This window comes from Budorcas taxicolor, chromosome 18 (genome assembly GCF_023091745.1).
Source record: "Budorcas taxicolor isolate Tak-1 chromosome 18, Takin1.1, whole genome shotgun sequence".
Classification (NCBI taxonomy): Eukaryota; Metazoa; Chordata; class Mammalia; order Artiodactyla; family Bovidae; genus Budorcas; species Budorcas taxicolor.
In genome coordinates, this window is record NC_068927.1 from 17,439,165 (window position 1) to 17,465,696 (window position 26,532).

The window sequence follows — 26,532 nt, forward strand, 5'->3', positions numbered from 1 at the left end:
CTGGATTATTTTTACCATCTGAGCCATGAGGGATGCCCAAGAATATTGAAATGGGTAGCCTGTTCCTTGCCCAGGCTATCTTCCAGACCCAGGAATTGAACAGGGTCTCCTGCATTTCAGGTGGATTATTTACCAGCTGAGCTACCAGGGAAGCCCAGAGATTACAGTATGACAAAAACAACAACAACAACAAAGAAGAATTCAAAGCAAAAAGCATTAAAAAGAAAAAAGGAAAGAAATAAAATGGATAGTTCACAATTAAAAAAAGAAGTCAGAGGACAAACCCTTATGCACCTAGTAATCAAGGTTGCAAGTCCATAAATTAAAAATTGATAAAGAACCTGACAACAGTATACTTCCATAGCAGAGGATTAATATACTTTTAAAAACAGATTAAAATATATAAGGGTATACAGAAGACTTAAATAACACAACTAACACAAATGATATTTCAAATAACCATTCATTCAGTTATCTATCAAACTACCAGAAAACCCTCAAAAAGTTTTGAAAAGTATTGCACAAGACAGTTCAATGTTTGCAATGCAATAACCTTAATGAACAATAAAAAAATACACTCAAATAGTAAAAAAACAACAAAAAACAACTCCCCAAACATCTTTATACGAACATTTCAAAAACCTTCCAAAATAATGTGTAGGTTAAGAGAAATTTCAAATAAATACAAAAGAAGAGAACAATAAAATCACTAATTATCAAAATACATGGTTTGAGGCCAAGTACATAGAAAATAGTCAAAATCATTTATTAAAAAATAAGAAAATGGGAGAAATTCTATTAAGTATTCAATGAAATAAACTAAAAGAAAAACAAAAATAAATCTAAAGAAAGCAAAAAAGGGAAGGAATTAAATATAGAACCAGAAATAAAATATTTAGGAAAAAACCCACGTTATCATTGAAAATAGGAGTAATTTTAAAAGCAACTATAATAACAACAAAAACACAGATATGAATGGAATAATAGAATAGCCTTAATTCTGATGAATAAAATATAACAGGTAAACAACATTACAAACACGAAGGGCCTACACCTATGGATTCAAAGGAAATGTAAAAATTATAGAAGAATGCAACATCATGACAATAAACTCAATATGCAGGTGTAATTATTGAGAGATTGATCAAAACTGATTGCCAATAAATACTATTTAATATATATTCTTTTAGGAATTAACAGAGACTGCCAGTGCTTTATCATCTACATAATTTTTTCCCTAATAATTAATTAGTGGATCCTGTTTCATTTTAATATGCGATGAAAAATTGTAATATGAGATTCACTAGGGCAGAAGAATAGGTAACCTTATTGTAGAAAAATTTTATCTTTACAAATTTCAACTACTGAAGCTAAAATCGGTTTGTGAATAAAGGTTAGTTAACATAGTATAAGTTCTTCAGTGATTAAATAGTATGAGTTCTTCAGTGATGAAGTATCCAGGATACGATTTCAAACACATTGTAAATTTTTTATTCTGCCGTATCATTTTGGGCTAATTTAGTATTCTCCTTCATTTGAGGTATAGAAACTACTGAATAAGACAGTGCAATCAGAAATAGTGCAAAAATGAAAGTAAATTTAAGCCTGATAAGATATTCTATATTGTAATAACTGATTTTAAAAAAATTACATATTGAATGTTTCTGGAGGCTTTATAATAATTTGCTTAGGAGGAAGTAATACACTTTATTAAGTTCAAAGTATGTGAATATGATTCTTATATTCAGTATCTTTATTAATTTTGAAAAAGAAACATTTTACAAAAACAACCTTGCTCTACCCCTTTGTATAATTCTATAAAACACCCTAAGCAAATTTATTAAAATATTCTTCAGTCTTCAATAAGCTGTGAATGCAGATAACTTCCCTACCCAGTGTTATTATTCATTAACTAAGGGTTAGTTACTGATTTAGATTCTAAGACTTAGTAATCTAGGTTGTAATGTTAGAAAAAGGCTGTCCTCCCACTTGAAGTAATCATTTGAAGAGATGGAAATTACGTGACTTAGCCTACCAAGATTTATTCTGTGAATGTTTTTTTCTTTTATTGTAAATTAGGAAGTCTGTTACATCTTCACATTCATGGAAAAGACTATGATTAAGACTCATTTAGAAAAGATTATGGTGAAGCATTTGAAGTGTAAAACATAAAATTAGTAACATATTGGATTTAATTAAAAACCATAATAAATCCTGTTATATTTCATAATAAAAATGAAAAATAGCAGTGGCTAGAAATGGAAAAGTGGATACAGGCATCTGTACCATCAATTTCCTTACCTACTAAAGTAGAACATCTGAAACAGAATAGAGCCTTTTCTTGGTGACTCAGGGTATCAATATGAACTTAAATTATTCTAAAAAGCTCAGGGTCAAGATGAAAATGCAGATTATACTGAATGGGTAATTAGCTAATATCTGCAAAAGTGCCCAGTAATTCTTTTTGACAGAGTTCCAGATCCCAACCTGTTTCTGGTTATTTTTCAGTCTTTCATAAGGGTAGCTTGAATGTGTACCCCAACACACCCAGATTATACCTCTGGTTTTCGAGTTAACAAAACACAAATTAACTAACAAACAAGAACACATGCTTGTACATAATCAATCTCCTCTAACCACTACTGTTTAGTTGCTAAGTCATGCCCAACTCTTTTACGATCCCATGGAGTGCAGCCTGCCAGGCTCTCCTGTCCATGGGATTTCCCAGGCAAGAATACTGGACTGGGCTGCTGTTTCCTTCACCAGGGAATCTTCCCAAACTGGGTATTGAACCCTTGTCTCCTTAATTGTTAGCCTGATTCTTTACCCCTGAGTTACCTGGGAAGCCCTTCTGACAGCGACTCTCAGAAAGCTTATAGGTTTTATTTGTCCTTAGCTTGCTCCTTCTTTCTCTTGTCAGAGTGACCTTTACTGTCTGCCCAAATCATCATCTTCAACCTCTGCTAAAAATGTATTATTTTGATTATCTACTACTTCCTTCTAAATTTTTTTCTTACAGGGAAAGGAAAATGATTTAGATTCTCTAAGCTTTGAGTCCTGACTGCAAATGTGTGATCTTGGACAAGCAGTCTGACTTATGTGAGACTATTTCCATATTTGAGCTTCCCTGGTGGCTCATCTGGTAAAGAATCTGTCTTCAATGTGGGAGACCTGGGTTTGATCCCTGGGTTGGGAAGATTCCCTGGAGAAGGGAACAGCTACCCACTCCAGTATTTACCAGATAATACCATCCTATAGAAATTATTGTGAACTAATATGCATGAAAAACACTTTATAAACTAAAGCCCTTTTCTTTATTCCTGGCATTAACTGATAAGGAATATACTGCATTTATTGATTTACCTTATAGACAAAATTAAAAAATTATAAAAACAGAGTTATTATTAGCTTAACAGCACACTATGGAATAATCTCATTCTAACTTTGCTCTTCTTTCAAAAAAAAAAAAGAAGAAAATTCAGACAAGTAAGATAAGATGACTACACACAGAAGATTACAGTAAACACCGGGCAACTGAGTGGCAGTAGGACATCCAAGGGAAAAACCATGGTTTTCAGTCAGTGGTGTCACAGATGTAAAAGTGGCTTATCTCAGACCACGTTGTTTTGTTTAGAGTCACTTGCTGCCTCTATTGACATTGACACTGAAGTCGCTCAGTCGTGTCCGACTCTTTGCAACCCCGTGGATTGTAGCCTACCAGGCTCCTCCGTCCATGGAATTTTCCAGGCAAGAGTACTGGAGTGGGTTGCCATTTCCTTCTCCAGGAGATCTTCCCAACCCAGGGATCGAACCCAGGTCTCTCTCATTGTAGGGAGACGCTTTACCATCTGAGCCACCAGGGAACCATTAGTAGAGATTTTTCATGTAACATGATTTTAAAGGTTAACTTTAAACAATTAAGACCTTTAATAAAAAATAAAAAGCAAACATAGGCCCAAACAGCAACTCTCCTCTGAAAATAAAAAAATACAAGTTTATAAGCCACAGTTTTAGAACTTCTTTTCATGAAACACATATTGTGGATTTTTAGTCTTATCTGTGTAGTTAATCTCTACCTAATTTTCAAAATCTGCAGAAAAAAAGAATTCTCCAGGTAGCAGCCCTTGAAAATATAAACTGCAACCCTGTACTACTTCTTAGCAATACAGCAGTCCTAAAATCAGTTAAAAGTTATAAAATGCTTTTTCAACAAAATTTGAATAGTAGAAAAGGATTATAATGCACACTATGTCTTATTTTGCTTCTTTTATGTTTCAAAGAATGTATTATGCTGTATTCTCCTAGACATGCATCTCTCAAGTATAGGACTCTTTCTCATCTAGTGATTTAATGAACACTGAGCTGCACTGAAATCTATCCTTCAAATCTCATCTATCCCGAAAGAATAAAAAAGAAACCCCGGGCTTTAAACAGCTGCTTTTATAAAAGCTCCAAGAATCTATGACTGCCTTATACTTAATGTTTCCTATACAGCCATAGTGTTCACTACTGAATTAGCTGCTGGTATCACCATCCTTATTATTATTATGGGCTTCCCTGGTGGCTCAATGGTAAAGAATCCACCTGCCAATGCAGGAGACACATGAGATGTGGGTTTGATCCCTGGGTCAGAAGATCCCCTGGAGAAGGGAATGATAACCCACTCCAGTATTCTCGCCTGGGAATACCATGGAGAGAGGAGGCTGCTGGGCTATAGTCCATGGGGTCCCAAAGAGTTGGACACAACGCATACAAATTCAATTCACTGTCATTATCACTGAATGGTAAAGGTAAGTTAAATATTTGATGGCTTGAAGGAGAAAATGTTGATTAAAAAAAACTTTTATGACAAAATACAGATTGCTTGCATGTTTTTCTAAGAATAAGTAATCACAGACTTAAATGCATTTGAGATGTAATTTCTTATTCTTTTGAATAGGGTAAATGTCCAAATTAAAGCAATTTTTACATTTCTTTGCTTTCATAGGACACTATATATTTAAATAGATAGAAATAGATTTAAGGGCCTAGATCTGACAGATAGAGTGCCTGATGAACTATGGAATGAGGTTCGTTACATTGTACAGGAGACAGGGATCAAGACCATCCTCATGGAAAAGAAATGCAAAAAAGCAAAATGGCTGTCTGGGGAGGCCTTACAAATAGCTGAGAAAAGAAGAGAAGCAAAAAGCAAAGGAGAAAAGGAAAGATAAAAGCATCTGAATGCAGAATTCCAAAGAATAGCAAGAAGAGATAAGAAAGCCTTCTTCAGCGATCAATGCAAAGAAATAGAGGAAAAGAACAGAATGGGAAAGACTAGAGATCTCTTCAAGAAAATTAGAGATACCAAGGGAACATTTCATGCAAAGATGGGCTCGATAAAGGACAGAAATGGTATGGACCTAACAGAAGCAGAAGATATTAAGAAGAGGTGGCAAGAATACACAGAAGAACTGTACAAAAAAGATCTTCATGACACAGATAATCACGATGGCATGATCACTCATCTAGATCCAGACATCCTGGAATGTGAAGTCAAGTGGGCCTTAGAAAGCATCACTATGAACAAAGCTAGTGGAGGTGACGGAATTCCAGTTGAGCTATTTCAAATCCTGAAAGATGATGCTGTCAAAGTGCTGCAGTCAATATGCCAACAAATTTGGAAAACTCAGCAGTGGCCACAGGACTAGAAAAGTTCAGTTTTCATTCCAATCCCAAAGAAAGGCAATGCCAAAGAATGCTCAACTGCTACTGCTACTGCTGCTGCTACTGCTTCAGTCGTGTCCGACGCTGTGTGATCCCATAGACAGCGGCCCACCAGGCTCCCCTGCCCCTGGGATTCTCCAGGCAAGAACACTGGAGTGGGTTGCCATTTCCTTCTCCAATGCATGAAAGTGAAAAGTCAAAGTGAAGTCGCTCAGTCGTGTCCGACTAGTAGTGACCCCATGGACTGCAGCCTACCAGGCTCCTCTGTCCATGGGATTTTCCAGGGAAGAGTACTGGAGTGGGGTGCCATTGCCTTCTCCGCAAACTACCGCACAATTGCACTCATCTCACATGCTAGTAAAGTAATGCTCAAAATTCTCCAAGCCAGGCTTCAGCAATACGTGAACCATGGACTTCCTGATATTCAAGATGGTTTTAGAAAAGGCAGAGGAACCAGAGATCAAATTGCCAACATCTGCTGGATCATGGAAAAAGCAAGAGAGTTCCAGAAAAACATCTATTTCTGCTTTATTGACTACGCCAAACCTTTGACTGTGTGGATCACAATAAACTATGGAAAATTCTGAGAGAGATGGGAATACCAGACCACCTGACCTGCCTCTTGAGAAACCTGTATGCAGGTCAGGAAGCAACAATTAGAACTGGACATGGAAAAACAGACTGGTTCCAAATAGGAAAAGAAGTACGCCAGGGATGTATATTGTCACCCTGCTTATTTAACTTATTTGCAGAGTACATCATGAGAAACGCTGGACTGGAAGAAACACAAGCTGGAATCAAGATTGCCGGGAGAAATATCAATAACCTCAGGTATGCAGATGACACCACCCTTATGGCAGAAAGTGAAGAGGACCTAAGAAGCCTCTTAATGAAAGTGAAAGACGAGAGTGAAAAAGTTGGCTTAAAGCTCAACATTCAGAAAACAAAGATCATGGCATCCGGTCCCGTCACTTCATGGGAAATAGATGGGGAAACAGTGGAAACAGTGTCTGACTCTATTTTTTTGGGCTCCAAAATCACTGCAGATGGTGACTGCAGCCATGAAATTAAAAGACACTTACTCCTTGGAAGAAAAGTTATGATCAACCTAGACAGCATATTCAAAAGCAGAGACATTACTTTGCCGACTAAGGTCCGTCTAGTCAAGGCTATGGTTTTTCCAGTAGTCACGTATGGATGTGAGAGTTGGACTGTGAAGAAGGCTGAGCGCCGAAGAATTGATGCGTTTGAGCTGTGGTGTTGGAGAAGACTCTTGAGAGTCCCTTGGACTGCAAGGAGATCCAACCAGTCCATTCTGAAGGAGATCAGCCCTGGGATTTCTTTGGAAGGAATGATGCTAAAGCTGAAACTCCAGTACTTTGGACACCTCATGGAAGAGTTGACTCATTGGAAAAGACTCTGATGCTGGGAGGGATTGGGGGCAGGAGGAGAAGGGGATGACAGAGGATGAGATGGCTGGATGGCATCACTGACTTGAGGGACATGAATATGAGTGCACTCCGGGAGTTGGTGATGGACAGGGAGGCCTGGCGTGCTGCGATTCATGGGGTTGCAGAGTCGGACATGACTGAGTGACTGAACTGAACTGATATATTTAAAAGGAAGAAAAATCACATTCAAGTCGGGAGATTTCTTTTGGTTCTATCAGATGTGTTTCACACATAGGTGATGAGTGGTATATACTACTCTGAATTACAGAGCATGATGCTCATATCTGTGGAAAATTCTGTAAATATACTCAGAGTGACTATAAAATCAAATCAAGGTTCTCAGAAAGGTTTAAGTACAGATTCTTCATAATTTTCTATAAATATTTAGGGATAATCACTAATAATGTATGGTTTCCTAAAAATCACATTTCTAGATAACATTGTTTTATGTTGAAATTAACAATAGTCTGTTTTTTTTCCCCAGGACAGTTGTATTACATTATGAGCCGGGTCGTAAACGTGAGCTGAATCATCACAAATTCCAGAGTCAAAAAATGAATTAATGCTCAGAAGGAATATTATGGATGATTTAAGAGGCAAGAAAGAATAAGGAGTAAGAAATACAACTAATTGTAATATGAAAAATACAAAAAAGCATTAAAATTTTAGAAGAGTCATATTAATGGAATCTGCCAAGAACAGAGTGTGAATTTAACTACATTGGTTTAGCTACTGGTACTTCTATTTAAGGTGAAAAAGTAGCAACAACATTCAAAATTACTGATAATGCAATAAATGTACTAAATAATTCGTATTTACAAATATTATCAACAGTCATGTCTAAATTCTTGATACCATTATAAAACAAGTAACAGTAAGGCAACATTCACTGATAGTACAAGTCAGCATATGGTAAGTATCATGTTAATTTCTTCATTTATTTTTAACTCACCTTTTTCCACCACAACTCCATGACAGAGGTACAATTATTACTCTCAATGAGGGGTTCAGGTAAGCTGCCCAACTCACACAGGTGCTAAATGGCTGGACTGAGTTAAGCCTAGTCTGAACTCTTGACATCCATAACCTTTAGACTCAAAATGTAACTGAGTTATTTGCTTATAAAAATTTTGACCTTTTAAAGACCAAGTTTGTTGAGTGAAAATATGCCTTTCACTGTTCTATAAAATAGAACAAGAACAGGTATTCTAAGCAGCTGGGAGAAGTTCAGGGACCATGTGAAAAATAGAAACTGAACTCATCGTGTTCCTTATTTAAGGGACTGTACCTTATTTAGGTGCTATTCAGGTATAATGTGTCATAGTGAAGATACTTTATACATATTTCTCCTTTTGACTTAATTTCCATACCTTCCAGATGTATTCTTCAGTATGGCAAGAGCATCTGGATAGCCATCCATGTTGTAATCTCCAATATGAAGGGTAATTGGAATTGGTATTTCAGTTGGTTGCTGTTCATGCACAAATGGCACAAAGCCCCAGAGTGTACCCTTACTGCTAAAATCCTGTAGGACAGGAATCCACTGTGGATTAAGAGAAAAAAAATTAGATTTTATAGTCATTTTAGAAAAAAAAAATCACCATTTGTAAAACAAATGATCCACAAAAAATCCTAAAGATGTGTATCATCTTTCTTAAGTTGTATCTCTGCAAAATGGCAGAGTATTACAATTTACTTTGATAAATAGGTAACTGACACTCTTAAAAAATAAGTCTACCTTAAAATTTATCAGTAGTCATCTTTCCTTGAACTAGCATATAGAACCTTAAAAAGTTTTTCACAGAATATGGAATCTTAGGATTGAACTGATGTTATCAAACATTTAGTTGAACCGTCCATTTAAAAATGTGTGTTGGGGACTTCCCTGGTGGTCCAGTGGTTAATAATCCACCCTGCAATGCAGGGACATTAGTTTAATACCTGGTCTGGAAAGATCCGACATGCCGCGGGGCAACTAAGCCTGTGAGCCACAACCACTGAGCCTGTGTGCTCTAGAGCCTGTGCTCTGCAACAAGAGACGCCAACACAAGGAGAGGCCCATGCACCACAACTAGAAGCAGGCCCCGTTTTCTGCACATAGAGAAAGCCTGTGTGTAGCAATGGAGACCCAATGCAGCCAAGAAAAAAAATAAAATAAATGAATAAACAGAATATGTGTTGAGTGAAAGTATAAACATAAACGAGTCTTTTAAAAATTGAAATATCTAACACTGATGTCCTTTGGAAGGACCAGTGTAGGAATAAAATTAGAACATGACAGAGTCTCCCCTGTTCTTCTGCTCTGACTCTTACACGTGGTGACTTGAGTCACCACACTCAGAAGCAAGCAGCTCTGAGGCTTTCCAAACAACACTAGCCCTGACAAGCTGTCCCAGCCCAGGAGAATGAGCTTTGTTGCCAAAACAGCTGGAAGCTACATTTTACATAAATTCTTTATTTCTCTACTGAGTATAATGAAGAAAACACAGAGAACAGGTTCATTTCAAAATGAGCTTTGGTAAAGCCTGTTCTCTTCTGAACGCCCAAATCTTTACTTTCAACAACCTAATGTAAACTAAAAATCTGACGACTGGAAATCAATACATGAAAATTAGAGATGTGTCCACAACTAGCAAGAGCATAGATACTGGCACATAACCTAAGGATGTCTAAATAGAAGTAGGTGCAGCTGGCTTGAAATGACAGGAGGTCAAACATGCCCACAGATATTTTTTTCCTTGTAAGCAGGTGGCTCATATACGTGGCTCCAAGCCAAACTACATAAAAAGTGAATTCTTGAAAAGTGTTTAGTACATAGAACATCCCAAACATTTTCTATGTATTCAAAGAAAGCATAGTTTGCCAAGGAAAAAGGAAAAATATGGCTTAACTATGCAGGCAAATTTATAGAAAACAAGTAGCTTAAAAAACTGATATGCATCTAATGAAATTTTCAATCTTTCTTAAAGCAAAAGTACTGCATATCATCAAAATGTTTTAATATTTCACATGACTGAAAAAAATTGCTGCTTTTATTTTGGAAGAGGATGAGAAATTTCACAAAATGTTGAGTTATCTCAAGTTTCTAAAGAGGATGACAGTTTATTAATGAGGATAAAGTACTTCTGTTAAGGTAAATGTATTAAGGTCTAAGAAGTAAAAAGATTTTTCATTAACGTGACATTCTTAACAGTCAACAAAGAACTGTGACATTTATCTTCCCACAGAGAGATGACTGCATAATTTGAAAATACAGTAGTCTGTCACTTGAAGACAGGCTGCAATTACTAGGTATACTTACAGCTATGAACCAATGATGAGGAGTTTCTTGACCTAATATTTTCAGTGATTTAAAACTTTCAAAAAATTCAAGATAATACAGATTATGGTTTAAGAGTTAAATGTTTTTAGAATGCTCACTATAGGAAGATTTGAAGATTTGCTTTCTCTAGTGTCTCAGTATGAAAGGTGATACTTCCTACCCTAAGGGGTATAAAAATCAAGATGTCATTCTATCATTTTTTTAATCCCCAAATAGAAAATATAATTAATTATCCTACTGTATTACTGGTTTCCTTTCAGGTGTTATCAATATTGAAAAATTCTCAATGTCATAAGCTATCATTCCCACATTAATTTTTTTTTTTTTATCATTCGCACATTAATTCTCTGCTGGGACTATCAGATTCTGAATTGTTTCCCAACAAGCTACAGGAATAAAGTTGACATAAAAGAACAAAATAGATCTAGACATCACAAATAAAAACAAGATTAGCCTTGAAACTAGATACAGTGTTCTTCTACATAATTCTTTATTATAGTTATAGTGTGTCTTACCATATTTCCAGCATATAAAAGGCTAACAGATCATAAAACTGCAGGATCAATAATGGGTTTCTTGGGACTTTCCTAGTGGTCCAGTGATTAAGAATCTGCCTTAATGCAGGGGACGCGGGTTCAATCCCTGGTTGCGGAAGTAAAATCCCACATGCCACAGAGCGAGTCAGCCCACACTTCACAACTAGAGAGTTTGTGCGCTGCAACAAAAGATCCTGCATGCCACAACTAAGACCACACACAGTCAAATAAATAAATATTAAAAAAAGGAATGGGTTTTCTTTATGAGAAATCATCACAATACATTCAATTGCAGTACTTTTTCTCTGAGTAAACCAACAAAAATAGACTTAAATGCATTTTATTAAGTTAAAATGGAGGAGGAGTGTTGGTTGTCATACAGAAAGTAAGGTGCCACGTCTGAGCCTGAGAATTACACTCAAAGACAGACTAATGGGAGAAAAGCTGATATGAACACAAGAGTCCTCCTAAGGAGAATGAAGACTTTACTTGGGTTCAAAATTGGGAAAGAGGTATGTCAAGGCTGTATATTGTCACCCTGCTTATTTAACTTATACACAGAATACATCATGTGACTCACAAGCTGGATTGTTGAGAGAAATATCAACAACCTCACATATGCAGATCATACCACTCTAATGGCAGAAAGCAAAGAGGAACTAAAGAGCCTCTTGATGCAGGTGGAAGAGGAGAGTGAAAAAGCTGGTTTAAAACTTAACATTCAAAAAACAAAGATCAAGGCATCCGATCCCATCACTTCATGGTGAACAGAAGGGGAAAAAGTGGAAACAGTGACAGATTTTATTTTCTTGGGCTCCAAAATCACTGTCGACGTGACTTTAGCCATGAAATTAAAAGAGACTTGTTCCTTGGAAGCAAAGCTATGACAAACCTATACAGAATATTAAAAAGCAGAGATATCACTTTGCCAACAAGGGCAGTATACTCAAAGCTATGGTTTTTCCAGTAGTCATGTATAATAAGAGTTGGACCACAAAGATAGCTGAGTGCCAAAGAAAAGATGCTTTCAAACTGTGGTGCTGGAGAAGATTCCTGACAGTCCCTTGGACCTCAAGGAAATCCAACCAGTCAATCCTAAAGGAAATCAGTCCTGAATATTCATTGGAAGGAATGATGCTGCAACTGCAATACTTTGGCTACCTGATGCTAAGAGCCAACTCATTGGAAAAGACCCTGATACTGGGAAAGATTGAGGGCAGGAGGAGAAATGGGCAGGAGAGAATTGACGTGATTGGATGGCATCACTGACTCAATGGACCTGAGTGTGAACAAACTGAGAAGACAGTGAAGGACAGGAAAGCCCATCATGTTGTAGTTCATGGAACTGCAAAGAGTCAGTCATGACTTAGTGACTGAACAACAAAGTTAAAATGAGGAAGAAAACTTATTTTTGTTTTTTCTCTTTTCTGATTCTTCAAATACTTCTCTAACCTCTGAAATTGTTTTCCGAGATTGTAACCTTACTTACATTAAAAAACAAGTAGATATACCTGCTTTGCTCCAGATCTTGCTAAGTAAATGATACTTTTCTGGCAGTTTTTGTCTTCACAACCGGGCAGTAAGTGATCCATGTTTCCATCTCCATCTGCCAAAAGAAACTTAAAAAGTTAATTATTGGCCACAAAATGGTGCTCTTGTATAACAGATTACATTTCCTATCTGTTCAAAGTCTGTATCACTCTAGATAAACTGAGGAATCTGACTGACACATGGTTTTGTAGTTTATGTGATTCAATTAAAGAATTACTCTGGCCCTTGCTATCTGTTACCTGGACCACGACTGGTTTTAAACTGCTCACTTTTCTTTGGTTAAATATTTATCCAATGTTGGAAAAACACCTTGTTTCAAGGCTTTAATGTTAAAATCATCACTTAAAACAATGTAGCTTGTGACTTAGACAGTTATCACTGCTGCCACGGGAGGAAACTAAGCATGTCAATAGTAACCCATTATTATTTGCCTTATTTTGGATGTCTTTACATATACTTTTAAGTGTCTTTTATATAGCACAAATTTCAAGAGTTATAAAGCTTTCTGCAATCTAGATTCTAAAAAGAACCAGTATATTTTTATCGATAAAAAAGCAAATGAAGGGAATACACATGTCATTTCCAACTGGCTGATTTTTAAACAGCTGCACAATGGTCTGCAAAGACCTTTGACTTCCAGAGATGATGTTACTGAGGAACTTGGAGTCATTTCCTCTAGTGTTCCCTCCTATCTACGGCCCCTACCTGATGGAAGTTTACAAATTTTGATGTCATAGAGTTAAATCTGTACAGGGACATTCACACAATGAAGTAATCATGTAGCTTTTAAATTTAGGGCCTTATTTTGTATTTCTTTGGAATAAATATGGATTTATTTGCAATGGTTTAATGTATCATTTAATGTGTGCCAAGGTAGTAGTACCTTCACTTGGAAGGCTATATAAGGGTTAACAATAAAAGAAGTCCTTCTTTGCGTAGGTTTAACTATCAATATTAAGAGATATATATGTAACTAAAACAAGTCTATCAAGTATCCAATAATGTATTCAAAAGGAAAAAAAAAAGTTAGGTTGTGTGAGAAGAAAATCTAGCCAATGGAAGCTGACCTCAGCAAGGAAAAGGGATATCATAGAGAAAAATGAGTTTCTTTAATTTCATGGTTTAATTACTTATGATTTTCATAGGTCATACTCTGTGTGATAACAAACCCTTACGTATAGGAGTGTCACACTAAATAAAACAGTTGAATTAATAATGGAAGTACAGAAAATCTCTGTGATATGGCAGTAGTACATCTGAACTACTGTGAAAGCAGCTGAGAGAGAGATGCAACTCTAGGCAGGAATACTTGGAAAGGAGAAGGCTTTCCAAGGACATAAACATATATCATAGTTAGAAAAAAAAACAAACCAGGAGCTCGCCAAGTAAGAATTAAATGCAAAATGTGATTTATAAACTGGGTCTAGCAATATCATAGGCTTCATTAAAAGCCAAATCATTTTATTGTGATTATTCTGGGACTAATCAGAAGAAGACAGTTAATAAGTCTCTGTCTTTCATTTTTACCCCAAAGGGAAAATACTCAGATTAGATTCTGATTTACACTTTTCCTTTCTCCTAGTTTCTCTTTCTTCCAAGTAGTTTCCTATTTCCCCAAGTATTTTGGCCATGACTTGGCTGAAATTTAATACTGGCAAATAACCTTTGTTAAACATATAACTAACTCACATCATGACATCATAAACATGCCTTTTGGTAAGAATTATCAGTAATATTTTATAGATATGGCCATAGAAATCTAGAACTCTATCAAAGAAGGTGCTCCTTATGCTGACTCTTTAAGTGCTATTTTTTGATACTTATCGCTTAACAACACTTCCTCAGTGATAGAAAAGGTTTCTGAGATTCCAACTTCATGTCCTAAGGAAATTTTCTCTCTCTTAAAGGCAACAAACTTTTAAATTCCACGTTTCACTTTTCTACATTTAAAAAAAACCCTTTTTTATTTGTAAATTATTTAAACTTAAACTTGAATAATAAAAGTAGTACAAGAAGTCCTGAACACATTTTAAACAGATTGACCTGTTAACATTTTATGCCATTTATTTGATCATTTGTGTGCTCTGTAAAATCATTTTTTTTCTGAACCATAATTATATATATTATAGCCTCTCACCCATAAATACTTTAGTGTGCATTTCCTATGAATACAGATATTCTCTTAAACAACCACAGTACAACTATTAATTCACACAATCTTATCTATTGTACTGTATCTACATTCCAGTTTCATTCATTGACCTAATAATGTCATCTGTAGCATTTTTGACCCTCTAACATAGGATCCAGAGTCTAAGAGTAGAACTGCATTTAGTTGTTATTTTTGCTGTGTTTTTCAGTTAAGTCATTTCCAACTCTTTGCGACCCCATGGACTGCAGCATGCCAGGCTCCTCTGTCCTCCACTATCTCCCAGAGTTTGGTCATATTGATGTCCATGGATTCAGTGATGCTAACCATCTCATCCTCTGCTGCCCTCTTCTGCTTTCACTTTCAATTTTTCCCAGCATCAGGGTATTTTCCATGGAGTTGGCTCTTCGTACCAGGTGGCCGAAGGACTGGAGCTTCAGCTTCATCATCAGTTGTTTCAATGAATATTCAGTCCTTCCAGTATATTGGTTGGATCTCCTTGCAGTTATTTTTAATCTCCTTTAACCTAGAATATTTTCATAGCCTGTGTCTTTTATAATCTATATATCTTTTTTGTTTTTAAACCTCAGATGACAGGAATTTCTTACTTTTTTAGTAAGTTATTACGTTTGAGGAAGAAAGTAGTTTCAGGAAAATACTTAGCATACATTTCTTAAAGAAGTCCCAGGAATTATTAACTTCAGACTGTCTTCTCCTCAGGATTTCAGCATGTTACCTATCTATCTCAAGTTTCTTTGAGAGATAAATTACTTCTCAAAGGTTCAAGTGAAATTGTAACAGAAGGAATCACATTTTGATTCACTCATTTTATAAAATGTGACATAAAATTTGGCCTTTTGAATGTCAGGACTGCTAGAGACTAAAGTTCACACTAACCACATGTTAATTTCCATCTGATGTTAATCTTAACCAAATTTCAAATGAAATTCTTCTCTAAAACAGATTATTTTAATGAGATAGACATGATTCAAACTGACTTTCCCCAAAGTATTAATTTTACAATCAAGAAAACACTAAAATAGTTTTCATCAAAATGGACTATAATGAATTTTGATGTAATAATTTTTCTGGTTTTAATTAAGCAGAGGACAAAGAAGATATATATGAGCAAGGGTCACATTTATGTTTTCTCTTAAACATTCATAACATTTTCAGTATCTTGAAATGAACTGACCTGTGATATCATCTAATCAAATTACAACTCATTGTTCTGGCCAGATTACCCATTAACACTGTAAACCACAGGTTCTTTAATGCAGTATTCCCAAAGTATGGCTCCCAGTCCCACAGACTCAACATCACCTAGGAACTTAATGCTGCTGCTGCTGCTAAGTCACTTCAGTCGTGTCTGACTCTTTGCAACCCCATGGACTGCAGCCTACCAGGCTCCTCCATCCATGGGATTTTCCAGGCAAGAGTACTGGAGTGGGGTGCCATTGCCTTCTCCGTAAGAACCTCTGAGGGTGGGGCAAAGCATATGCCCTCTGACTGAACCACTGTTCACAGGTACTTCTGCTAGTCCTCCACTAATACCAGGGGTTGCTACACATAGCCTATGTCTGTCTTGATCACGTTCGCCATTAACAACAAACTACTTTTGCTAATCATATTCCACTATTCATTTAGGACTCTGTGTCTTGCTTCAAGCTCTTGAGACTGAATCAAAGTTGTCTTTTGCCCATTTGTGTACCTCTTGAAGTGAAGTGACCCATACATGTATCATAAACTCCTTATTGCCAAATTCAGACTTACATTGAAGAAAGTAGGGAAAACCACTAGACCAATCAGGTAAGACCTAAATCAAATTTCTTATGATTATACAGGGGAAGTGACAAATAGATTCAAGGGAAAAGATCTGATAGAGTGCCTGAAGAACCATGGACAGAGGTTCATGACATTGTACAGGAGGCAGTGATCAAGACCATCCCCAAGAAAAAGAGATGCAAAAAGGCAAAATGATTGTCTGAGGAGGCCTTAAAAATAGCTACCAAAAATGAGAAGTGAAAGGCAAAGGAGAAAAGGAAACATATACCCATTTGAATGCAGAGTTCCAAAGAATAGCAAGGAGAGATAAGAAAGCCTCTCTCAGTAATCACTGCAAAGAAATAGAGGAAAACAATAGAATGGTAAAGACTAGAGATCTCTTCAAGAAAATTAGATATACCGAGGGAACTTTTCATGCAAAGATGGGCACAATAAAGGACAAAAATGGTATAGACCTAACAGAAGCAGAAGATATTAAGAAGAGGTGGCAAGAACACAGAAGAACTATACAAAAAAGAGCTTCATGACCCAGATAATCATGATGGTGGGATCAGTCATCTAGAGCCAGATATCCTAGAATGTGAAGTCAAGTGGGCCTTACGAAGCATCACTATGAACGAGTGGAAGTGATGGACTATAAACTATGAAGCTAGTGGAGGTGATGGAATTCTAGTTGAGCTCTTTCAAATCCTAAAAGATGATGCTGTGAAAGTGCTGCACTCAATGTGCCAGCTAATTTGGAAAACTGAGTAGTGGCCAAGGACTGGAAAAGGTCAGTTTAGATTCCAATCCCAAAGAAAGGCAACGCCAAAGAATGCTCAAACTACCACACAATTGCACTCATCTCACATGCTGGTAAAGTAACGCTCAAAATTCTCCACGTCAGGCTTCAACAGCACATGAACCATGAAATTCCAGATTTTCAAGGTGGTTCACAGCATTTCACCCCAAACCAATGGATTTCACATTTTTCTCAAGTGCATATGGAACATTCTCCAGGATAGATCACATCCTGGGTCACAAATTAAGTGTTGGTAAATTTTTAAAAATGGAAATAATTTCAAGTATCTTTTCTGATCACATGTTGTAAGATTAGATATCAACCACAGGAAAAAAATTACCATAAAAAAACACAAACACATGGAGGTTAACAACAAGATTCTGAAAAACCAATGGATCACTGAAGAAATAAAAAAGGAAATAAAAATATCCATAGAAACAAATGATAATGAAAACACAAAAACCCCAAACCTGTGGGATTCAGTAAAAACACTGTTCAAGGGGAAGTTTAGAGCAATATAAGCCTACCTCAAGAAACAAGAGAAACATCAAATAAGCAACCTAACTGTACACCTAAAGCAATTAGAACAACAACAACAAACCCAAAGTTAGTATAAGCAAAGAAGTCATAAAAATCAGAACAGAAATAAATGAAAAAGCAATGAAGGAGACTGTAGCCAAGATCAATAAAACTAAAAGCTAGCTTTTTGAGAAGATAAACAAAATAGACAAACTGTTAGCCAGACATCAAGGAAAAACGGGAGAACACTCAAATCAATAAAATTAGAAATGAAAACGGAGAAGTTACAACAGACAACACAGAAATACAAAGAATCATAAGAGACTACTATGAGGAATAGTAGGATTTGTTTGTGGAACACTCACAAATTCATTCTATGAAGCCACCATTAACATGATACTGAAACGAAAGACACTCCAATAGAAAATTATAGGCCAGCATCTCTGATGAATATAGATGCAAAAATCCTCAACAAAATACTAACAAATAAAATTCAACAATATATACAAATAATCACATACTATAATCAAGAGGTACTTATCTAGGTATGCAAAGATAGTTTAATATTCACAAATTAATCAGTGTAATACGCCACATTAGAAAAGTGTAAAAATCACACAATCATCTCAGTTGATACAGAAAAAGCATTTGACAAAATTCAATAACCACTCATGATAAAAACTCTCATCAAAGCAGCATAGAGGGAACATGTTTCAACATAATAAAAGTCATTTATGACAAGCACAAAGCTAACATCATACTCATAAAATCAGGAACAAGAAGGATGCCCACTCTTGCCACTTCTATTTAACACAGTACAGGAAGTGTCAGCCACAGCAATCAGGTAAGTAAAAGAAATAAAGGCATCCAAATGGGAAGAGAATAAGTAAAACTGACATTATTCACAGAGGACATGATACCATGTATAGAAAACATTAAAGTCTCCTCCAAAAGACTATTAGAAATAAGAAATGAATTCAGTAAAGCTGCAAAATACAAGATTAATATACAGAAGTCAATCAATTTTCAATATACTAATAATGAACTAACAGAAAGAGAACTTAAGGAAACATCGCATTTATAATCATGTCACAAAGAATAAAACACCTAGGAAGAAACATAACCAAGGAGGTAAAAGACATGTATTCTGAAAACTATAAAACACTGGATGAAGGGATTTGAAAATGATGCAAAGAAATGGAAAGATACTTCATGTGCTTTGATTGAAAGAATATTAAGATATCCATAATACTCAAAGCAATCTACAGATTTAATGCAATCTCTATCAAAATACCCATAATATTTTTCATAGAACTAGAATAATCCTAATATTTACATGGAACCACAAAAAACAAAGATGGTCAAAGCAATCTTGAGAAAAAAAAGAAGACAGGAGGAGGTGTCATGCTCCCTAACTTCAAGTTATACCGTAGAGCTACAGTCATCAAAAGAGCATGTCAGTACGTTAAAAAAGACATAGATCAATGGCAAAGAAGAGAGAATCCAGAAATAAACCCCCTATATATGGTCAATTAATCTATGACAAAGGATATAAAAATATACAATGCAGAAAAGAGAGTCTCTTTAATAAGTGGTACTGGGAAAATTGGACAGGTACATATAAAAGAACAAGATTAGAATATTTCCTCACATCATTTATAAAAACAAACTCAAAATAGATTAAAGGCCTACACATAAGATTTGAAACTGAAAAACTCCTGGAAGAGAACACAGATGAACACTCTTTGCTGGTATTTTTTTTTTTCCTGCTGCCAATTTGTATGAATCCTTTTAATGCAAAGAACATTATTACTTTGTCTACCTCTTCATTGACTACGCTAAAGCCTTTGACTGTGTAGATCACAATAAACTGTGGAAAATTCTCAAAGAGACGGGAATGCCAGAACACCTTACCTGTCTCCTGAGAAACTGGTATGCAGGTCAAGAAGCAAGTTAGAACCGGACATGGAATAATGGACAGGTTAAAAACTGGGATAGAAGTATGACAAAGCTTTATACTGTCACCCTGCTTATTTAACTTACATGCAAAGTACATCATGCAAAATGCCAGGCTGGATGACTCACAAGTTGGAATCAAGACGGTCAGGTATAATATCAATAACCTTGGAAATGTAGATGAGAATGAAAAAGTTGGCTTAAAACTCAACATTCAAAAAACTAAGACCATGGCATCCAGTCCAATCACTTCATGGAAAAAAGAAGGGCAAAAAGTGGAAACAGTGACAGATTTTATTTTCTTGGGCTCTAAAATCACTGCGGATGGTGACTGCAGTCATGAAATTAAAAGGCACTTTCTCCTTAGAAAAAAGCTATGACAAACCTAGACAGTGTATTAAAAAGCAGACACATCATCACTCTGTCAACAAAGGTCTGGACGGTCAAAGCTATGATTTTTCCTGTAGTCGTGTAGGGATTGAGCGTTGGACCATGAAGAAAGTCGAGTGCCAAGTAACTGATGTTTTTGAATTGTGTTACTGCAGAATACTCTTGAGAATCCCCTGGAGAGCAAAGAGATCAAATCAGTCATTCCTGAAGGAAATCAATGCTGAATATTCACCGGAAGGACTGAAGTTGAAGCTCCAATACTCTGGCTATCTGATGCAAAGAGCCAACTCATTGGAACAGATCCTGATGCAGGGAAAGACTGTGGACAGTAGGAGTAGGGGTGACAGAAGATGAGATGGTTGGGTGGCATCATCAACTCAATGGACATGAGTTTGAGCAAATTATGAGAGATAGTGAAGGACAGGAAAGCCTGGAGTGCTGCAGTCCATGGGGTCTGTCCACCAAAGAGTTGGACAGGACATAGTGCCTAAACAACAATGATCCTACAGTACTTTATTTTTTTTTTTTTACAAATGGTTATATCCAACTGTCTCACAAAACTTAGTGAATGATCCTCATTTTCAGAAAAGAATCTCAATTTCTCTTGTTTTATTTATGTTTATCTGTAAAATGATCAACAGGAACATAGAAACGGGTCACTGTGAGAATTAAATGTTGGGGAAATAACTTGGGAAAAATGACAGAGCAGTAAACAATCCTAAACAAGTACACTTTTTATATATACCCCTTCTATCACTGTGGTACGCTGTAGGTGCTTAGGACAGTGGTATATTTTGTGTAGCAGATGGGCAAGAGAGTAAAACATGCATAACTACCAGAAGAACAGAGTGCTTTATCTCCAGAGTTTTCACTTCCAAGACTCACTCACTGCTTCTAGTAGGAAACGGAAACATTTGATCATGAAAAATGAAAGCAGTAATTTAGGATCTGATGAATAATACTCTACAGATGGGGGAAAAAAAAAAAAGGTAAGTAGATTACTAAATATTTTGATCGATACCCTGGAACTCTGAGGTCAGTAATAAAAATAAATCACTGATTTCTGAATTACACAGTAGAACACATCATGACAGCTCAAATGGGGAGTAAGTCAAAATGACTCCTTCCATCATCTGGAAAATTTACTCATGGATGGCTATAGCATACTCAAGATATAAACATTACAAGTCATACAACTAATTAATGGCAGAAGATTCTACACAGAATTCAAGGTTTTCTTTAACTTTTAATATGTGGGACTCAGTGCTGAATGATTCCTATACAGAATTTCTAAAACTGCATTTCCTGCTAAATTAGACCCAGAATATAGGTAGAAGTAGCAGCGTTTCCATCACATTTGTCAAAAAACATGTGAGACGTATGTCAGATAATGTACTCATGTTTATATATTTTTGTTATTATTAACATAAAGCTGGAAATACACATGCTAAAATAAACATTCCCTTATCACTTCCATTATAATACATACATTTCAATACAATCCCATACATCTACAAACCTTTAAGTTGTGAATTTCCAAAGATGCCACTCTCCATTCCAACAATGTCAGGCATGTGTGGAACAACAGTATGTCCTCTGTCTCCTATTACTGATGATCCTTCAGTTCTACCATCTTCCACCTCATTTCTCTCTTCCAGTCAGTAATTCTTATTGTGTGTTCACTGGATGTCAGTCCCTGTATGCAGGCTATTGTACTCTATTACTTTTCATAGTACTATACTGTAAAAATGTGTGTGTGTAAATTTTTGTCTTTGTTTTTCATGTATTATTTGTGTGAAAAGTATTATAAACCTATTACAGTACAGTATTATATAACCAATTGTGTAAGTTGGGTTTCCAGGCTAACTTTGTCGAACATAATGAACAAATTAGACTTATGAACATGCTTTTGGAATGGTACTCATTTCCATGTGGGGGACTTACTGTATGTGACGTATACCACTTTATATTTTTCATAAGAACACATCATTAATGTAAGAGACATTAAGGCACAGAAATAAACTGAGTATGATACAAAATGATTATAATATAATAGCAAGATTACATTTTTTACAGAAAGAAAATTCAGAATTTTAAAATGAATGCAGAGTATAAAAAATAGGTGGCATGCATGGAAATATTTGATTTCTGGGTTTTTTTTTAAATGCTCATGAACCAAACTGTGATAATAAGACACAGGTGCTAAAAACACACATATACACATACAGGAAAAAAAGAACAAGTCACATTATCATGTGTAAAGTATATACTTACTTTCTTCAAAATACTCATTTTCAAATAACATAAACTGCAAATTTATGAGTGTATATATATAACTTTACATATTTTTTCTCAGATGTTAAGTAGCATCCAGGTTGATTTTCAAGTTATGTTCCTATAAATATGCATTAAAATACTTAGGTGATTAAAGATGAGCCTAGAAAGTGCCAGGACCTTAACAGAATTTCAGTGATAAGAAACATATATTGTGAAGGAATATGAACATGATCAGAACTGAAAAACTATAATTATTTAATAAGATACTGCTGGTTCCTAACAGACAGGGTAATGCTGGGGATTCCAAGGTAGGGTCAAGGATATAGAAAGCTAACTAAATTTGCTTTAACATAGATTTAGGCTTTGTGAATAGCTGGTCAGGTTATAGGTTATAAACTTTCATGATGACTTCTTTTTCTCTTGCCAATTCTAATAATTGTTCTTTTAGAAATGATAAATTATTTTCCTTGTCATTTCAGTGCTTAAATATCCATCAAGTTTCAATAATGTCTCCAGGACATTTATCTACTGATGATTTTCTGCTTTGCTGAATATACTGATTCTTTGATTACTATGTGCTTTTTTAAAAAAAAATTTATCACTGGAATATAACCGCTTTACAATGTTGTGTAGTTTCAGCTGTATAACAAAGTGAATCAGCTTTATGTATACATATATCCCCTCATGCTTGAGCTTCCTTCCCAATTCCCACCCCACCATCCCACCCCTGTGTGTCACTGAGCTGAGCACTGAGCTGAGCTCCTTGTGTTACAGAGCAAATTCCCATTAGCTATTTATTTAACATATGGTACTATATATATGGGCTTCCATGGTGGCTCAGGTGGTAAAGAATCTGCCTGCAATGTAGGAGACCTATGTTAGACCCCTGGGTCGGAAAGATCCCTTGAGAAGGGATTGGCAACTCACTCTAGTATTCTTGCCTGCAGAATTTCAAGGACAAAGGTGGGTTACAGCCCACAAGGTTGCAAAGTCGGACACGGACTAAGCGATTAACGCTCTGACTGTCTGACTGTGTATGTGTCAATGCTACTCTCCCAATTTGTCCCACCATCTCCTTTCCTTCCTGTGTCTACATGGCCATTCTCCATCTGCATTTCTATTCCTACACTGCAAACAGGATCATCTGTACCCATTTTTTCTAGATTCCACAGATATGTGTTAATATACGATATTTGTTTTCCCTTTCTAACTTCACTCTGTATTGACAGACTGTAGGTCTATCCACATCACTACAAATGGACCAATTTTGTTCCTAACTTTTATAGTTGAGTAATATTCCACTGTAGTGGGTTCCCTGGTAGCTCAGTGGTAAAGAATTCACCTGCCAATGCAGGAGATGCAGGTTCAATCCCTGGGTCAAAAGATCCCCTGGAAAAGGAAATGGCAAACCACTCTACTATCCTTGACTGGGAAATCCCATGGACAGAGGCACCTGCTGGGGTACTGTCCATGGTCATAATGAGTCACAAACGACTTAGTGACTAAATAACAAAGATATTTCACTGTATACATGTACCACATCTTCTTATCCGTTCATTGGCTGATGGGCATTTACACTGCATCCATCTTTTGGCTATTGTAAACAGTGCTGCAATGAACATTTGGGTACACATCGTTTTGAATTATGATTTTCTCAGGGTACATGCCTAGGAGTGGCATTGCTAGGTCATATGGTAGCTCTAATTTTAGTTTTTTAAAGAACCTCCATACTGTTTTCCATAGTGTCTGTATAAATTTACATTCCCACCAATATTTTATATTCCCAATTTACATTCCTAAGAGGGTTCTCTTTTCTCCACATCCTCTCCAGCACTTACTGTTTGTAGATTTTTTCATGATGGCCATTCTGACAGGTGTGAGGTGATACTTCATTATAGTTTTGATATGCACTTCTCTAACAATTAGTGATGATGAACAGCTTATTATTTTTAATAATTTTTCCCTAGTTAAGGATATAAAACAAAATAATGACCTATTTATTAAATTTCCTATTCTGAAATCTCCCTTTGTATTATGCAAATAGAGGTAACTGCCAACTACTTTGGTGAGTGGGGAGATAAAAATGAAGAGATCCAAATTAGCCCACTCACCAGAGGGTACATGATGGTAGAAATGTTTCTAAAACATTCTATAAGGCAATGCCTTGTTTACTGTACTTTGGGAGCTGTATTCTTAGGACAGAATTTAAAGTCTATGAATATTATTTTATATTAATTATCAACTGTGCTCCAAAATTAATTCTTTTAGCTTTCCTAATCATAAATTTCTTGATCCATTTTTCTTTTTTCTAAATTATAGTTAATTTACAATGCTCTGTTAGTTTCTGGAATATAGCAAAGTGATTCAGATCACTTGTTCAGATTTTTCCATTGTAGGTCACTGTAAGACATTAAATATTGTTATCTGTGATACAGTAGCACTTATTTGTTTACTTATTGATATAAAGTGTATATCTGTCAATCCTGACAGGTGCTAATTACCCTAAGGTGTTAATCCTAAAGTGCTAATCCTAAAATGCAGAAAAACATCTACTTTTCCTTTATTGACTATGCCAAAACCTTTGTGTGGATCACAACAAATTGTGGAAAATTCTTAAAAGAGATGGGAATGCAGACCATCTTACTTGCCTCCTGAGAAATTTGTATGCAGGTCAAGAACTGCATGGAACAGTTAGAACTGGACATGGAACAACAGACTGGTTCCAGATCGGAAAAGGAGTACGTCAAGGCTGTATATTGTCACCCTGCTTATTTAACTTATATGCAGAGTACATCATGTGAAATGCCAGGCTGGATGAAGCACAAGCTGGAATCAAGATTGCAGGGAGGTATATCAATAACGTCAGATTCACAGATGATACCACCCTTAAAGCAGAAAGCAAAGAAGAACTGAAGAACCTCTTGATGAAAATGAAAGAGGACAGTGAAAAAGCTGGCTTAAAACTCAACATTCAAAAAGGAAAGATCATGGCATTCGGTCTCATCACTTCATAGCAAACAGATGGGGAAACAATGGAAACAGTGATAAACTTTTCTTTTGGGGCTCCAAAATCACTGCACATGGTGACCGCAGCCATGAAATTAAAAGACGCTTGATCCTTGGAAGAAAAGCTATGACCAACCTAGACAGTATATTAAAAAGTAGAGACATTATAGCCAACAAAGGTCCGTCTAGTCAAGGCTCTGGTTTTTCCAGTAATCACGTATGGATGTAAGAGTTGGACCATAAGAAAGCTGAGTGCTGAAGAACTGATGCTTTTGAACTGTGGTGTTGGGGAAGGCTCTTGAGAGTTCCTTGGACTGCAAGGAGATCTAGCCACTCCATCCTAAAGGAAATCAGTCCTGAATATTCACTGGAAGGACTGATGGTGAAACTGAAACTTCAAGACTTTGGCCACCTGATGCAAAGAATTGATTCATTTGAAAAGACCTTGGATTTCTTTGGAAGGAATGATGCTAAAGCTGAAGCTCCAGTACTTTGGCCACCTCATGCGAAGAGGTGACTCATTGGAAAAGACTCTGATGCTGGGAGGGATTGGGGGCAGCAGGAGAAGGACAACCGAGGATGAGATGGCTGGATGGCATCATGGACTCGATGGACGTGAGTCTGAGTGAACTCCGGGAGATGGTGATGGACAGGGAGGCCTGGCGTGCTGTGATTCATGGGGTCACAAAAAGTTGGACACGAATGAGTGACTGAACTGAACTGAACTGATGGCTGGGAAAGATTGAAGGCAGGATGAGAAGGGGATGACAGAGGATGAGATGGTTGGATGGCATCACCAGCTCAATGGACATGAGTTTGAGTAAGCTCTAGGAGTTGGTGATGGACAAGGAAGCCTGGTGTGCCGCAGTCTATGGGGTCGCAAAGAGTTGGACAAGACTGAGCGACTGAACTGACTGAAGGAACTGATTTATCCCATTCCCCAACCCCACTCTCTGATAAACATAAATTTCTTTTCTATGTCTGTGAGTCTGACAAACACTATAGGGTTATTTAACTATATATGGATATAGTATAATTTTTATATAATGTCCCTGAATATTAAATGAATATTCATATTAATAAAGCTTTAAAAAATTAGAATA

At 36.3% G+C, this 26,532-nt stretch overlaps 1 protein-coding gene across 1 annotated transcript in view; it reads right to left on the reverse strand.

Annotated features, from left to right (window-relative positions):
- ITFG1 (integrin alpha FG-GAP repeat containing 1) overlaps positions 1-26,532 on the reverse strand; it is a 297,927-nt gene that overhangs the window by 144,180 nt on the left and 127,215 nt on the right. The window contains exons 9-10 of the mRNA XM_052655911.1: positions 12,527-12,621; positions 8,528-8,700 (exon numbers count right to left, since the gene is read on the reverse strand). Coding sequence (XP_052511871.1) covers positions 8,528-8,700; positions 12,527-12,621 — 268 coding nt within the window. The remainder of the gene's footprint in view (positions 1-8,527; positions 8,701-12,526; positions 12,622-26,532) is intronic.